General features: G+C 33.0%; 1 protein-coding gene across 2 annotated transcripts in view; it reads right to left on the reverse strand.

The window, feature by feature from the left end:
- The window catches only part of LOC115886148 (dynein heavy chain, cytoplasmic), a 151151-nt gene extending 136509 nt beyond the window's left edge, over window positions 1–14642 (reverse strand). For both annotated transcript variants that reach the window (XM_030905223.1, XM_030905224.1), the window contains exons 1-4: window positions 14171–14642; window positions 13116–13273; window positions 9020–9135; window positions 6659–6917 (exon numbers count right to left, since the gene is read on the reverse strand). In XM_030905223.1, the coding sequence (XP_030761083.1) occupies window positions 6659–6917; window positions 9020–9135; window positions 13116–13273; window positions 14171–14417 (780 nt within the window). In that variant the 5' untranslated portion in view covers window positions 14418–14642. The remainder of the gene's footprint in view (window positions 1–6658; window positions 6918–9019; window positions 9136–13115; window positions 13274–14170) is intronic.
- Window positions 14643–17605: the final 2963 nt, after the last annotated feature.

Genomic DNA, 17605 nt, shown 5'->3' on the forward strand with positions numbered 1-17605 from the left:
TCTTATGTAAAGATTGAAATAAAAATCACAAACCAAATACGTAATAGGTAAAAAGCTTTTTTGGAGGCCTGGGTCACTCTGTATATAGGTATGTATAAAACTAGTAGCCTAAGAATTATTTATAGTTCGTCCCATTCTAAAAAAAGCTAAACACACCGTACAAATAACTCTAGGAAAAACTATAACACTAGGTAAAAACTTGCCTAAACAAGACCGAAGGGGCAGATACAAGATATAATTAAGCAATAAAATGTAAAAAAGGTCGGGTAAACACCTTTGTTTACTTGTTGACCAAAATGCTTTTAGAATATCGTATATAATGACCAAAATATGACGCAATTAAAAAAAATGTCACTTTCTGTCATATAATAAAGTTTCAAATGCAACGTTTATATTCAAATTTGTTATGATCTACAACAGTTAGGTAGTAATTGAGACGGATTGTAATTCAATTACCGGCTACTACGTTCTTGTTTTAATAGATCAAAATTCAACAAATATAATTCGAAATTATTTTAATTTTGAGAGGCTCCCTTGTGGGACGCCTATGTACGATTACGGCGAAAACAATACCTACCTGTGAAAAGACAAATTCGGGTAATTTGAGCTTATTTTTCCACACATTTGACACTGTCCTACCATATTGAAAATTCGCAGATTCAAAAGTACGTTAAACAAAAACAAAAACTACTGAAAACCATTGAAAAGTTCACTTCGGCCTTGATTCCGACTTCAAACACACCGTAAGCTAAACGTAGTACGCTATAACGGACCAAGGGCCGTCGCGAGGGGTGGTAGGACGGACGGCTCATTTCATTCTGGAAGACTAGCAGCGACGTTGCCAATAGTTCTAGACGTTTCAGCACATTAAACAGTAAACATGTCCTTTAATAGTAACGCATATATCCTCTGGTTAATAACATATTATTACGCATGCTTCTTTAAAAATCAACTATTAATTTTATTAAGAAATTGAGATTTATTGAAATCCGATGAAGGTTTTAGTGTCACCTTTTCTGCAAATCAAACTAAGTAGATAGGCGCAAATTTGAGATGTGGCAATGTCACCTTCTCTATCTCAGTTGGTTTTTACAGTACGTAGTCAACCTCCGGTTGTTTGATCGGGTTAAAATGCACAATGTGATATCTGTTCTTACTAAATCTATGGGTAAAACCAAAAAGCCTCAAACTTTCTGTATGATTATTTTTTAAATTGATTTTGTTCTTTTATAATGTTATGTTCATTAAAATCAAAATTAAATAGTTTTTTTTCATTGTTCTTTGTGTTTTTTGCTTCCGACGCCGACGACGGGAAGAGATATACTTCCCAAAACGTTAAGCATTTTTTTGTCCGTTAGGCAAGTTTGTTTATTAGTAAATCACTGCTGACAAGTTGGTCAACAACACTGCGTCGGATTAACGCAGTGTTTACAAAAAATAACTATTTTACTTTGTAGATTTTTTTGACAGTACCAGTGGCGAAATACCCATAGGACTTTTTTGAAGAGATGAATCCACCACAGAGGTATAGACATTTTTTACAATAGGTATTTACAAACAAACAAACAACGCTTTATTGTGCAAAAAGTCAAAACAGCTTCATCGACAAAGCACTCACAAACATCAAAATCACAAAAAAATACAAACAACAAAAAATACACAATACAAATAATACAATTCAAAAAAATATAAGTCTTTAAAATTACAAAAAGAATATACATGGACAATTTTAGAACAGTACGCAGTAAATAGATAGAATTTTAAAGTTATAAAATATTAAATACTTGACCATTGACATAAACTAAAACTTTGACTAAACATCAACAAAAAACTCGTTTACCGCATATAGGGCTCTCTCCAGCAGGTATGATTTTAGAGCTTTGCGAAATGCGGGAAAGAATGAAAGCGATTTGATGTTCAAAGGCAGATGATTGTACATTTTTTTGGCATTGTACAGTATTGAACCTTTAACTAGTTCTGAGCTCGGGGTTGGCAGATAAAGATCGTGCTCTGCATTCCTAAGTGGATAGTTATGAGATGGCCTTTCGGGAATAGCAGATATGTGCTTGCGGATTCAAAAATGAATAAAGAAGGAAGAGTCAGTATTTTCAAATTTTTAAAGAAATTCTGGCAGTGAGTTCTACTGTTCAGTCCCAATAAATATCGAACTGCTCTCTTTTGAAATCTGAAAACACGATCAAATTTTGTTGCGCAGCAAGTACCCCAGAATGGAAGGGGCATAACGAAGATGTGACTCAAAAGGGCATAATAGGGTATTCTAGAGGTTGAGAAGTTAAGTTCCTTAGAAACTGATCTTAACGCAAAACAGGCAGCGCTTAGTTTCTTTGATAGAGCTTCAATGTGAAAGTCCCATTTTAACGAGTTGTCTACAAGAAGTCCTAAGAACTTCACAGAGTCCACGACGTCAATAGTAGTGTTATTAAGTACAAAAGGTTGGGTATAGTACTTTTATATGACAAAACTTTAGTTTTTGATAAGTTGAGGCATAGGAGATTAGAATCGCACCAAGACTTAATGGTGCCGTAACATCTGGGCCGCTCCAAGTGAAACTAGTATCGTCCGCAAAGAGGCAGATTTTACCGCTAATGTCTAGATTTGCAATGTCGTTGATAAACACCAGAAACAAAATAGGGCCAAGTACTGAACCCTGAGGGACACCACATTCTATAGGCTTACAAGAAGACATAGACGTATCAATCCTCACAAGCTGCCTTCTGTTGCCAAGATATGACTTAAGCCATTCGAGCGGCACTCCCCCGAAACCGTAGTATTGCAATTTATTAATTAAGATATTATGATTTACACAATCGAAAGCCTTAGAGAAATCACAGAAAATTGTAGCTGTAGAGTGATGGTTATTCAGGCTAGAGTATACATTATTAAAAAGGTCGAACATAGCATCATTTGTGCAACTGTTACTTAGAAATACAAATTGATGGGTAGTAAGTATTTTATATTTAAGGAGAAAAGATAGAAATCTTTTTTTAACCAATCTTTCAATGATCTTAGATAATGTGGGCAGGAGTGCAATTGGCCGATAGTTCGAAGCTTCATCTTTATCACCTCCTTTATACAGAAGAATAATTATTGCTGTCTTAAGGCAGTTTGGAAAAACTTCATTTTGGAATGACTCGTTAATTAAAGTAGTAAGATGGTTTAATGTGCATTCAGGAAGTTCAGAGAACATTTTGAGAGTAAGCCCATCAGTCCCAGATGAGGATTTGTTTTTAATGCTATTAATTGTACTACGGAGCTCATCTAATGCTACGGGCGTGAGGAAGAAACTGTGTAAATTCTCATTTGCTTTAGGGAGATATGAAAGTGAATCATGGGAAGGAGTTATGGTGTTCACTAAATTTTTAGCCACATTAACAAAGTAAGTGTTTAAATCTGTGTTTATAGGCTATCCAATGAGAAAAAGTTTGACAGTGACAGTTGTGTCACTTAATTTCTAAAGAAAAATTATTATCCTTCATTTTTTACGTTGTCTGACAAAATCGTTACTTCGTTGTCGTAAGTAGGATTTATATGGTGGGTTCATGTTTCCAATCTTAGCCCTAACACTAACATTAGTCCTAACCCCAAGAATATGAATCAACGTTAACGAACGCTAGCGTTCAAGGTTCCGTTGTATCGATCTTAACATTAGCCTTAAGCTTGATTTTCATGCATCCGTTATACGTTGGTCCGACGGTGCTCTGATTGGTCATAGCGTTTTCGCGCAACTTTTCATCCGTAAATATTTTACTTCAGCCCGTCAACGGACCCGTTCATACGATAACGGACGATTTGACAAATTCAATCTAACAACAATAACATCTAACAATAATACAATTCGATAGACAATTAAATTGTGCATCTGATTCACGTAAAATATATAGGGTGTTCTATTTAAATTTTAACAAGTTATTGTCGTTTAAAGGTAGTAATTATTTTAAATAAATTTTTAGACATTCTTTATACGTTAGCTTTAGTTTTATTATTGCAACACAATATTTAGTAAATAAGAAAACTTCAGTACAATATTTGGTTTTAAAAACTTAAATACGCCTAGAAAAATGAATCATTAAAATTGTTAATGCATTTTCACAAAATCGTAAATATTTAATAAACGGTAAGATTAAAGTGCAAATCTCCTCAAAGCAGACTCTAGCACAGCAGCAGACATACTGCATCCTCTAATTACACGAGCTTGGGTATCTAACATCATCCCAGATGAATGGAAACAGGGTCTCATTATTAAACTCCCTAAAAAAGGAGATACCACTAACTGTGACAACTGGAGAGGTATTGTTTTGTTAAACACCATTCACAAGATATCCTCTATAGTTCATTTAAGGTTAAACTCCTATATAGAGCCTACTCTGAAAGAGAACCAAGCTGGTTTCAGACAGAACCACTCGTGCATTGACCATATTAACACATTGCGCATTATCATAGAGCAGTCAATAGAATTTAGGTCACCTTTATTCTTATTATTCATAGATTTCGTCAAAGCTTTAGACAGTATCCCCCATGCGATGGTATGGAAAACTCTAAAAGAAAAAGGTGTTCCGGAAAAACTAATTAATATAATCAAGGAACTCTACAGAAACACAGAATGCAATGTGCTGCACAACGGTAGAACCAGCGACAGTTTTAACTTAGGGACAGGAGTAAAGCAGGGTTGCACATTATCGCCGCTTCTATTTAATATCGTGCTCGACACCGCATCTGACGGATCTTGATTATGCTGATGATATCTGTCTCACAACGCAATCCTTCAAAGACATGGAAGTGATGCTCAGACGTCTAAAAATAGAAGCAGACAAAGTAGGATTAAGCATAAACATCGACAAAACAAAGTCAATGCGCATTAACACAAACAACAACACTCCAACTAAAAATTTACAAAGAAACTGTTGGGTGTTTCGATGCCATGTGCCTTTTAAAATTTGTAGTGCGTGTTTTTTATGATATTTTTGCTGCACACATATTGCACTTAAAATTTTCATCAATTACCTACCAAAAAAAAATCCACAAATAACTTAGTTTCCTTTTTTTAAACATTTTTGATTAGAACAGACCGAATAAATTTAAAAGGGAAATTAAAAATACATAAAATGTTCAAAATATTCGAATGTGCTTTTAGACAGTAGGTATACTAACGAAAAATTTATTATAAAAAAGGTTGCCGCCAACCTTAATTCAGATAACTAGAAAAAAAAAACTGTTTATTTTATTAATAAACATTTTCTTTATATGTAACTCAAAAGAAGCCGAGTGCAAACTTTCGAACTTTTAGATAAATAAAAGGACAATATCACATTTTATTATATTTAAAATTTCTCTAAAATGAAAAAAACTGATTGTAAAGGATGTATTTAAATTAACATAGCAGCCGATCCACAACTGTTAGTATATTCAGAAAATTATATTATATTATGGATTGTTATAAAAATGTTTATAATAATATAATATATAACAAAATATAATAAATAAAAAGGGCTGTTTCTTTTCCGTGCTCTATATCTTCTAGTAAATAAAGGATAAAAATAGATAATTTTTTATAATTTGAATGCAAAACTGTCCTTATGAATCATTTTACCTGAATCATTACCTGGGAGCAACTGTAACTATAACTAGCCATAACCGAAAACAAGAATTTTTTAACCTTCTCAATCCATAATTAGATTATAAATCTAAAACTATTATCAAAATTTAAAACTAATAAATTTTAAATTTAAAACTAATATATATTATGCGGTATATAAACATATATAAGCCTATTTTCCAACGCTTCATAAAATTACGGGCCCTGATTGCGAATGTGATTTTGCGATCTAGTCTAGGCCGATGTGTTGGGAGCTGCGAACGAAAATCGCAATCGCCGCCCTTCGTTGGCGTGCCCACTCCCGATGCCGCGCCGGTGCCAACGAAAATCGCAATCGCAATGCTGGGATGAGCTGCGATTTTCGTTCAGCTCCTCGTTCGCCTATCCACTACCGTGTTGAAGACGCGCCGCCGCCGGCCGGGGCGTACGAGAATCGCAATATTGCGATTTTCATTCGCAGTTCATCGTTCGGCTTCTCAGTGCCGATGCCGTGTCGATGCAACGTTGCGCTGGTGCGAACGAAAATCGCAATGCTGTGATTTTCGTTCGCAGCTCTTCGTTCAGGTGCCCACTGCGATTGCAAATCGCAACTGATGTAATATTGGTTGCCTAAAGATCCAAAATCGGCAGATATATGTTTCAATCGCAAGTCGCAGTTTACTATGGAAAGGAATCACAGGTTGCGATTGCGAATTTACAATCGCTGCGATTATATCGCAGTTTGCGATTTTCTGCTCATCTCTAATATCGATTATTTTCTTAAGGCAAGTAGGAGAAGAAGTAAAACCTCTGACAAGGGGTAGGGGACAAAAAACTCACAATATGTACTCACACTGGGTTGGAGAACGTTTAGTTAAGTAGGAGAAGTATGAACGGCATTTCCTTAAGTTCTTAAAGTTAATTTCTTAGGGTTAATGTTAAGGGTAAGGTTAAAACTAAATTCACGAAGTTTGAACCCACCAATACAGTTCAATAAATAAATGCATCAACAAAATTGTTTCGCTAGAGAGTAATAACTTATTGATAATCAAAATAAGAAATTACTTTTTGAATTTCCTTGATCCATCTATTGACGCCATGCTGCAACTGGTTTAAAAAGTTGGAATCTTCGACCTTATCGCTGAAATCGGACACTTTAGGTTTTCTAAATTCGTCTGCGGCACACTGTTTTATCAGGGAGGCCACGTAGGGATGTACCGGTAATGTAATTTCTGGAATGTCGATGTTTTGTTGTAAATGAAGCAAACCCATTTCCAGTTCGGCGATCGTCTTCTCAACAGAGGGCGCCATTTTGTCACCATCTCTATAAAGGGACATTACGTTTAATTAGTAATTATTATACAGGGTTATTCACCTCATTCGACCCGGAGTACTGTAGCCAAATGATTGGATTTTTAGAAACTGTGAGTGATCGGATCATTAGAGGACTACTAAAGCTACAATTTAAAATTATTTTCAAAAGGTACAGATTGTCCCAAATAAATAAAAAATATCAAAGTTGTATTTTTTTAAACGGAAAACTGTATATTATTACATTTTTAGTTTCTACGATTGAAGTAAAGGTAGATTCGATTAAGGTTTGCCACATTTTCATCTTACCGTTTTTGAAATATTTAGGTTTTTGTCAAAATACAGTAATAATTTTAATGCTTTGTTTCTCTAGGCGTATTCAAGTTTTTAAAACCAAATATTGTACTGAAGTTTTTCTATTTATTAAATTTTGTATTGCAATAATAAAAATAATACTACCTTATAGAGAGTGTCTAAAAATTTATACTAAATAATTACTAGCTTTAAATGAAAATAACTTGTTTAATTTAAAGGAAACACCCTGTATATTTTACGTGAATCAGATGTACAATTTGATTGTATATCAAATTGTATTATACAATTTTTTTACCTATCTCTTCAAGTTTTCGTAGAAAATGCTTTTTCTTATAATTTAGACCTCATTTATCATATACCCATGGAATATTGACATTTTAGATATATTTTTAAAGCAACAAATGTACAAAAAGTATAGGTGCTAATCCCGATAATATTACTAGCCCATTTGTTTACAAAAAGAAAACGATTTAAGTCTATTTTTTTCGGGGAGCTACAACACTCCTTGTCGAATGAGGTGAATAACTCTGTATATTATGTCCATCCTTTTTCAAAAAAGTTTTTCTTGTACATCAAACGGTTTGAAAATATCTAAAAGTGGTGCTTGTCAGATATAACACCCTCCGAATTTGGCATTTATTTATATATTAGTCAAAAGCATACACTTAAATAAGAATTTTAAGCAAAAAAAATTGCGGATGAACCACAATTTATTGAAAAATAAATAAATTAAAAGTGCATTTTTAGGTTATGGTGAAGTTGTATAAGCGTGTAATTATTGTAAAATATGACGATTATATGCATTTTTTATTAATATAAAGGTCAGAATTAATCAATGAGAAGCATTAATAAGTCATAAATTAAAAATAGAGTTGGTAATATCTTTTGTAATATTTGCCTGATCGATTTACTCTTTCGATTCAAACTTGCCGCCGGAGCTGTCTGTCACTAGATGTTGTTAAGAATGTTGCATAAGCATTGTTGCCAAAGTTATTTCTTGTTTGTATGATTTCTTGTTGTATAGACAGCGATTGTTCATTCCATAGCCATGGCTGACGCCGTTTTTTTTTTCGATCATACGGTACAGTACGTCTGTTCGTTCTGTAGCTACGGGGTATCCGTGAGAGGGGAAACGATATTCTCTCGATGTTTTTCGTAAAAAATTAGACGACGCGTCCCATCAATAAAAATTCGACAAATTTGCAAGTGGCCAATAAAATGAGTGGGCGGAGCGATTAGCGGTACGTACTCGTCAAGTCGACGTATAAAATATATTTCTGTTTATTTAAATGTTTTTTGTCCGCATTCCTTTCATAGACACAGATCCAGCAGATGTACTGTACGTTACATGATACAAAAAAAGAGTTGAACCGAAAGAGTTTTGATTGCGCTGGTTTCAACCTTTTCGTTGAGGTTAATCTTTTGTTATGTTTTTTTTTATTTCTTAACTTAATCTGTTCTTAACGCGAGTTTTCTTCCGACCAGCACGTGTTTTTTTAATGAACCTTTCAAGAAGAAATGAATGAATCTGGCAACGCCGACAAAATTTGGAGGAGTTTTCGCATAGAAAGTAGCCTGTTGTAGCAATAATTAGATGTTTATTTTTTCATTAAATTATGGATCATCCACACTTTTTTTTGGCTTGAAATACTTATTTCGATGTATGCTTTCGAGTGATATAAAAAAAAGTACAAAATTCGGAGGGTGTTATATCTGACAAGCACCTCTAAAAGTACTTTCCGACATATTGCGATTCAATTCTTATTTAAATTTTTAAAACTCAGTAGAAAAAAAAATTACCTGTCTGCTCGTCCAGATTCCTTAACATACGACTTAAAGAACGGTGCGACACTCTTGCTGACATAATCGTGCAGAATTTCGTATGGAGAACCATCACTGAAGTTCAACATGCGCACCTTAAAAATAATAACGTATACAGGGTTTCTCACCGTAGCCGTTCGTTAGAAGTTTTTGAGGTTAGGAAAAATTTAGAAGTTTGAAATTTTGAGGCTTAGAGTTGTTTAAAATTTCCTTTCATTTAAAAATATTTTCAAGGTCACACCACTTCCGGTTACATCGGAAGTAGCCATTAACTTCCTTTTTTTAAATGGAAAACCCTGTATATTATTTTATTTTTGGATTTCTAAGAAAATTTTATGATGAGTTTCATTAGGTTTCCCTATACCTATTTTCAACTGTTTCTCAGATATCTTGGTTTATTTGAAAATTTTTATAGATTTACCCATAGACAAACAGAAAAATTAAAAGATTGCCAGAAGACATACGATGCGCAGGCAAATGTTCCTGTAGCGCATCGACGCAAGTGCGGAAATACGTCCATCTAGCTATCCTTAGCCATCTGTGTTTCGACACTAGTCCGTTAGTCTTAGCATATTCAGAAAGAACACGCTAACCTCCAGCGTTGCCAATTTGTGGGGAATTCCCCAAATTTTGGGGAATCCGGAGCCGATTGGGAATTTTGTTGGGATTAGCAATAGGCGTCGAAAATAAGAGGAGTTTCAACATTTTATTGCTGATTGAAAATGGCGTAAAATTTTTAGCTTTAAAAACGGAGCGGGACGATATATCTTTCCCAACTTAGAAATTATTATCTGCTTTTTACTTGTGCTTCCCTTTGCAAATGCTTCAGTTGAAAGAAAATTAGTGACCTCAAATTATTTAAGGACTACTAGGAAAGGGATTAAAAAACAAGGAGGTAATTTACAGTTTAATCCCTCTAACATATATAATAAATATTGTATTTTTATTAAAATTAATTTTTTTTTGTTAAAATAATCATATGGGGAATTTTTGGTAAATCGGGACATTTTTCTCCCCAAATTGGCGAATTTAATTTAGATTTTTGGGTAGTTTAGAAAATTGACATTGGCAACGCCGCTAACCTCATTCTTTTGTTTGTTGTTTGTTCAAAAACCGGCACACGGCGTAGTACAAGGTTTGATCATCTTTTAAGAAATGTTTGATTGTTAATTTTATTTTTGTGCAAACTAAACAGTTGTTTTTTATTAAAAAATAGCAGACAAAGGTAAGAAAGATAATGTCCACGCAGAAGTTTTTATTTCACAGGCTATTCTTTCTAGAAATTATACCATCCAGCCCTCCTATTTAATTATTAAATGAAAGTGTGAAAGAGATATCAAGGGCTATTCTGTTAAAATATCATCCGGCCAGTCTAGGCCCTGTTGTGAACCAGAAGGTCTGCTGTCTGCTAAGTTGGATGTTGGATATAGAATGGAAGGAATATCATGGCCGAGAACAAGGCATAATTATATGTCCCGTGATGTAGGGGGGTAGGTTTGTTTCTAATAGGCAGTAAAACCAAAAATTCTACTGTGAATCTTCATATTCTAGGCCTGTAAAGATAAATAATTCCTGGAGCCATCTCGAGGTATAGTAAGTACTCAAGTCGGAGCGAATCAATTGGTAGCACGTTGAAATAAAATAATAGCCATCATAAAACTGTAAATATGGATATAACTAGTACAATGTAGCTATTTAACTGTAAGTACAATGTAGCTAGATATTTAGTAGAGTAGGGTATTATAAATTAATACAAAATACAATAATTGGTCATTCTTTCCATTCCCATTCAATTCTTCCCATTTAATCGTTTTCCCATAAAAAAAGGAAAATTAAAGTTAAGAGTGCCCTTAACCAAAAATAGTGAAATAAATGGAGATAGTCAAATTTTATATTAGCGTGTAAGACTTTGAATAAAAAGGTGTAAAAGGATTATAAATGCTGTATTTATATCCTTTAATATCATGATAATATAAAATTTGAGTAGATATCTCCATTTATTTCACTGTTTTTGGTTAAGGGCACTCTTAGTTTTTGCCTTAAAAATAATAAGTATAATAATAATTTAAATCTCCCGCTCTTTCATGGTTCGTTCCTGTAGCCAAGTAGAGGGCGCCAAAAGCGCAATCTCCCAACATTTTACCACGCGATTCACCACTCTCTAAACTATTAACTTTCTCTATGGATTTACCACTATTTTTAACAGTGGGTCTTTTACTTATTTTGAATCGGTGATAAACGCTACTGCGGGAAACCGAAGCAGAGGACTAATACTTTCGAAGCCCATATTGACAACCAATTTATTGCATACAGGGTGTCCAAAATTTGATAACTGATCAGATTATTTTCAAACTCAAAAAAGTTAATTTTTTCAAATGAGACACCCTGTATATTTTTCGACAGTTGGATGCAGAATTCAATTCTGCATCGATTTGCTATAATTTACCCTATACCCATTTTCAACGGTTTTCTTGTTAATCCCTATTTTTTACTTTAATTCAATTTTTGGCAGAATCGACAATATGCACGAGCAGTTGGCATTAATGTTTGGAGATCGCTGGATTGGTCCACAAGGACCCTGGAACTAGCCGTCACAGTCACCCGATTTAACACCCCTCGATTTTTACCTCTGGGTACTCTACGCCTGTACGTACTAGGGACTTACTAGGGAGTTATTGAACCGTGTTAACAATGCGTTTACTTAATCTATGCCCAGACAAAATCCGGAGGTTTGTTTCGCAAGGAGTGCATCGCAGAGCACTTCGAACAATAATTTTTGTAATTATTGTGTTTACTTTTTTATTATAGTGGGGATATACTAACGTCTAGTGTTAATAATTAATGCCTCACCGTTACTGTTATACGTTTGTTTTGTTATGTTATATTTTATATGATTTTACTTTTGTTTTATTTCTGTTTTGTTAGTATGTTCTAATTACATTCAATTTCGTTACTTTAACATAATTATTTTATTTAAAAAAACACAAACGATATTGTCGATTCTGCCAACAATTGAATTAAAATAAAAAATAAGGATTAACAAGAAAACCGTTGAAAATGGATATAACGAAAGTTATAGCAAATCGATGCAGAATTGAATTCTGCATCCAACTATCGAAAAATATACAAGGTGTCTCATTTGAAAAAATTAACTTTTTTGAGTTTGAAAATAATCTAATCAGTTATCAAATTTTGGACACCCTGTATGTGATAAATTAGTTGTCAATATGGACTTCGAAAGAATTAGTCCTCTGCTCCAGTTTACCGCAGAAGCCTTTATCACCAATTCAAAATGAGTAAAAGACCCACTGTTAAAAATAGGGGTAAATCTGTAAAAATTTTCAAATAAATCAAGATATCTGAGAAACAGTTGAAAATAGGCATAGGGAAATCTAACAAAAGCCATCATAAAATTTCCTTAGAAATCCAAAACTAAAATAATATACAGGGTGTTCCATTTAAAATAAAGAAGTTAATGGCGACTTCCGGTGTAACCGGAAGTGGTATGACCTTGAAAATATTTTTAAATGAAAGGAAATTTTAAATAACCCTAAGTGTCAAAATTTCAAACTTCTAAGTCTTTCCTAACCACAAAAACTTCTAACGAACGACTACGGTGAGAAACCCTGTATATTTATCTCAATTTTGACTTAGGAAAAAGTACATCAACAAAATTGGCAAGATCCTTCAATTAACTCTGTATAATAAGCCAAATACCGTATGATCGAAAAAAAACGGCGTCTAGTTGGCTTGGAAATGACGATCGATGACATTTCCCATATCATTTTACATATAAAATGACAGCGATCTTCATTTCATAGCCATCGTTGACTCCGTTTTTATTCGATCATACGGTACTAAAATTTATAAAAAAACTGAGTTTACGAATTAAAGTTGATTTATTTCTATACAGTTTGCTAAAAAATACTTCATGAAAATAGGGCTAAAAATATCAAAAATATAACACTTTAAATTTGATGAAAAATTTTCCGTTGCGTTTTTTTTGCATCTCAGTGTAAAAATGTTTACTCCTTTCTTAGTCTACTTATTTAATGCTATAATATGAATAGAATACCTGAGCTCTAATACTTTTGTCTGCTTCAATTACTGCTCCCCGTTTAATACAAACCAAACTGGACATCTTTGAGCTGGAATAATGAACTTCATTTCCAACATAGTATATCACTGGTTCTTTTTCTTCTTCACCTTCTGGTGGTTGATCTGAATCATCATCTGAAAAAAAAATCTTCTAAAAAAAGACTAGACAGGGTATGGCAGTAGTGCGTTGGGCATCTGTAGCTCCTAGAATAAAAAACTTGGGAATGTTGTTCAAGTGCAAACCTAAAGTATTTACTAAGATGTATTTCAGGAAAATATTTTAACTTCTATAGAGTTGTTTAAATAGAACACCCTGAATATTATTCTTTTATTAGATGGATAATTAAAAAATTAACATTTTTTGTATTTAGAGTATTTCAAATTTTTAAGCTGTTTCGCAAATATTCGCGGTTTTATATTTCATATGGCATTTTCCACAGTATATTTTTACAAAGCCACCCAATGATTTGTCTCTCGTATTTACCCTTGAAAGAGCCATATAAAATAATACTGCGTGTATCTGTGAAACCATTAAACATTTTGAAATACTTTAAATACAAATAATGCTCATTTTTTAACTCTCCATCTAATAAAAAATAATATACAGGGCGTCCCATTTAAAGAAAACGTATTTTATATTTTAGAAAGTTTGGAAAAAATTTTGAACACCCTTTATGATTTAAGATTACAATATTTATAGCAAAATAAGTATAAAAAGGTAAATACCTAATAAAGCTTTTATTTCAGGACAGTTTTCTTCCTTGTAATAATTTTTTTTAGGTTGAAAAATATTTTTTTTTTATTACTCGAAATTGCACAGTATCCTTAACTTTTTTCGATTAGTTCAGTATTAAATAATGGTCTCTTCAGTGCATACATAATTATCTAATAATTATTCTTACAAGTAAAACACACTGTTTAATTGCCAAATCCGTATGCATTCCATTTTTCATTGATTTGAATATGTGTAAACAAGGGTGTAAACAGAATATGGATTTTGCCATCTAACAGGTGCAAATAAGCTATCTATACCTTTGGATGAATTCCTCTGAACGAACAGAGTGGTGATTTGGGGATCGCCAATAAATTTCCTTATACATTCTTGGGTTGCTTTGTCGTCGAGGGCGTTCACCAGGTTTTTCGGTTCCGCTTGTGAATCATCCTCAGGTAACAGTACCGTTGCCGCCTTTAAAATATAGTTAGTAAAATCGGTAAAGTCCACCAGAGCGACATTCTGGGGCTCCGGAGTGTTTTCGGTCCCTTCTAAAGAATCCCCCATTGCTAGAGGCGGAATAAAAAGTTTACAAATCACAAAACATTAACAATGCTTTAGCTTCGGCTGATCATTACAAAATTAGAAATGAGTAACACGTGGTAACACTATCACGGATTAAAAAACACAGTCTACGGTCAATGTCAAGGTGTACAATTCTAATAAACTAGGAAAAAATCATGTAAAAAATTGTCAATGATGAATTTGATTACTGACCGATGGTATATTGACAGGCAGGTGACGATGACAGATGACAGCAATGACAGGCTTACTATTAGCAATGTTATTCGTTATCGATATTTTAAAATATCGATTTGATATCGATACTTTTTTGAAATATAATTGACCTTCGCCAGATTGTCAAAAAAATAATTATATATAAATTGTTTAATAACTTTGTTTAATAAAATATGGTATAATAAATATGTAAGTAAAACACTTAGTTTGCAGTTTTGCCATTGATTGAAAAAATTGAGAACTATTCCTTCAATCAACGGTTTACGACAGTGTTTAAGCGTAAAAGTGCTTTACTTTTGTGCCTAGCCTTAACTTCTACAGGGTGGCTCCCAACAAGTGTGATATTATTGCATTTTTGGCTTTCTTTCAGATCACTTTACCTTATCCTAAGATATGACTAAATATGTTTCTATAATTTCAAAGATATTAATAAATAAATAAAAAATATATATTTTTCAACCTTCCTAAAAAAATTAGTACAAAAATACAAGAAGTGTCCTGAAATCAAAACTATATTAGGTGTTTACTTTAGATGGTCTAATAGTTACTTTGCTATAGATATCGTAATTTTAAATCATACAGGATATTGAAAATTTTATGTCGAACTTTCTAAACTATATAATAATTTTTCTTTGTTTTTTTAAATGTTATATTATTTATATAGGTATATTATTTTTTATTAGATGGAGAATTAAAAAATGTACATTTTTTGCAGATACATGCAGTATTATTTCATACAGCTCACCGCTCTCACAACGGTAAAATACGAGGGAAAAATTATCGGGTGACTTTGATACAAAATTTACTGTGGAAAATATCATATAATGTATAAAATCGCGAATATCTGTGAAACCGTTAAAAATATTGAAATATTCTAAATACAAAAAATGTTTGTTGTATTTTTTAATTCTCCATTTATTGAAAAAATAATATACATGGTGTTCTATTTAAAAAAAAACAAAGAAAAAATATTTTATATTTTAGAAAGTTTGGCTTAGAATTTTGAACATCCTGTATGATTTAAGATTACGATATTTTTAGCAAAGTAAGTATAGACCATCTAAAGTAAATACTTATTATAGTTTTGATTTCAGGACAGTTGTTCTTGTATTTGAAATGTCTATGTCTTGTATTTGAAATGTCTTTGTCTATGTCTTCTTGTAAGCCTGTAGAATGTGGTGTCCCTCAGGGTTCAGTACTTGGCCCTATTTTATTTCTGGTGTTTATCAACGACATTGCAAATCTAGACATTAGCGGTAAAATCTACCTCTTTGCGGACGATACTAGTTTCACTTGGAGCGGCCCAGATGTTACGGCACTATATGATACTATATCCAGTGACCAAACCAAACCATTAAATCTTGGTGCGATTCTAATCTCCTATGCCTTAACCTTTCAAAAACTAAAGTTTTGTCATATAAAAGTACTATACAACCTTTTGTGCTTAATAACACCACTATTGACGTCGTGGACTCTGTGAAATTCTTAGGATTCTTAGGACTTGTTGTGGACAACTCTTTAAAATGGGACTTGCACATCGAAGCCTTATCAAAGAAACTAAGCTCTGCCTGTTTTGCGCTAAGATCAGTGTCTAAGGAACTTAACTCATCAACCTCTAGAATGGTCTATTATGCCCTTTTTGAGTCGCATCTTCGTTATGCCCTTCCATTCTGGGGTACTTGCTGCGCGACAAAATTTGATCGTATTTTCAAACTTCAAAAGAGAGCAGTTCGATACTTATTGGGACTAAACAGTAGAACTCACTGCCAGAATTTCTTTAAAAATTTCAAAATACTGACTCTTCCTTCCTTATTCATTTTTGAATCCGTTTGCTTAATCCGCAAGCACATATTCTCTATTCCGGAAAGGCCTTCTCACAACTATCCACTTAGGAATGCGGAGCACGATATTTATCTGCCAACCCCGAGCTCAGAACTAGTTAAGGGCTCAATACTGTACAATGCCAAGAAAATGTACAATCATTTGCCTTCGAATATCAAGTCACTTTCATTCTTTCCCGCATTTCGCAAAGCTCTGAAATCATACTTACTGGAGAGAGCCCTATATGCGGTAAACGACTTTTTTGTTGATGTTTAATCATGAACAATTTAGAATTTTAATTTTAATATTTTGATCATCTCACACACTGATGGTTAAAGGTCTAGTATTTAATATTTTATAACTCTTGATTTTATGTTATTATAACATGATTTTATCCATTTACAATTTTCCTTTTGTAAAATTTTCTAGATACGCCTGTGTTCTGCAATGTTTATATATGTTTTATTTGTAATTTTATGACGTAATTTTTTTTTTGAATTGATTTGTATTGTATGACATTTTTTGTATTATTTGTATATTTGTTTTTGTGCTTTTTTTTTGTTTTGCTTTGTCGATGAAGCTGTTTTGGCTTTTTGTACAATAAAGCGTTGTTTTTTTTTGTAATAATTTTTTTAAGAATGGCTGAAAAATATATATTTTTTATTTATTTATTAATATCTCCGAAACCTATCGAAATATATTTACTCACATCCCAGGATTATTTAAAATGATCCGAAAGGAAGCCAAAAATGCAATAATATACAGAGTGTTCCATTTAAAACAAATCATTCCGATCCACTCACACTTTTTTGAGCCATATTTTATAGAAGTTAAAATATTTTCCTGAAATACACCCTAGAAGATTCTTTAGGTTTGCACAAAATTCCCAAGTTTTTTATTTTAAGAGCTAGAGATGCCCGACACTCTATTGCCGGACCCTGTATAATTTTTTCATATTTATTAAACCGTTTTTGTTTTATCGTGAATAAGAACGTAAAACCTAAACCGCACTATTTCTTGTTGCTATGTGGTTTATAAAATTTATGTCAGAACCACAATTTCCTGTACTGATGCCCTTATCTAAAAATAACCGACTTGTTTTGAATGATAAACATGTAGGCGGTTGGAATGTGTAA

This window comes from Sitophilus oryzae, unplaced genomic scaffold, assembly GCF_002938485.1.
Source record: "Sitophilus oryzae breed Bouriz unplaced genomic scaffold, Soryzae_2.0 scaffold_469_pilon_pilon, whole genome shotgun sequence".
Taxonomy (NCBI): Eukaryota; Metazoa; Arthropoda; class Insecta; order Coleoptera; family Curculionidae; genus Sitophilus; species Sitophilus oryzae.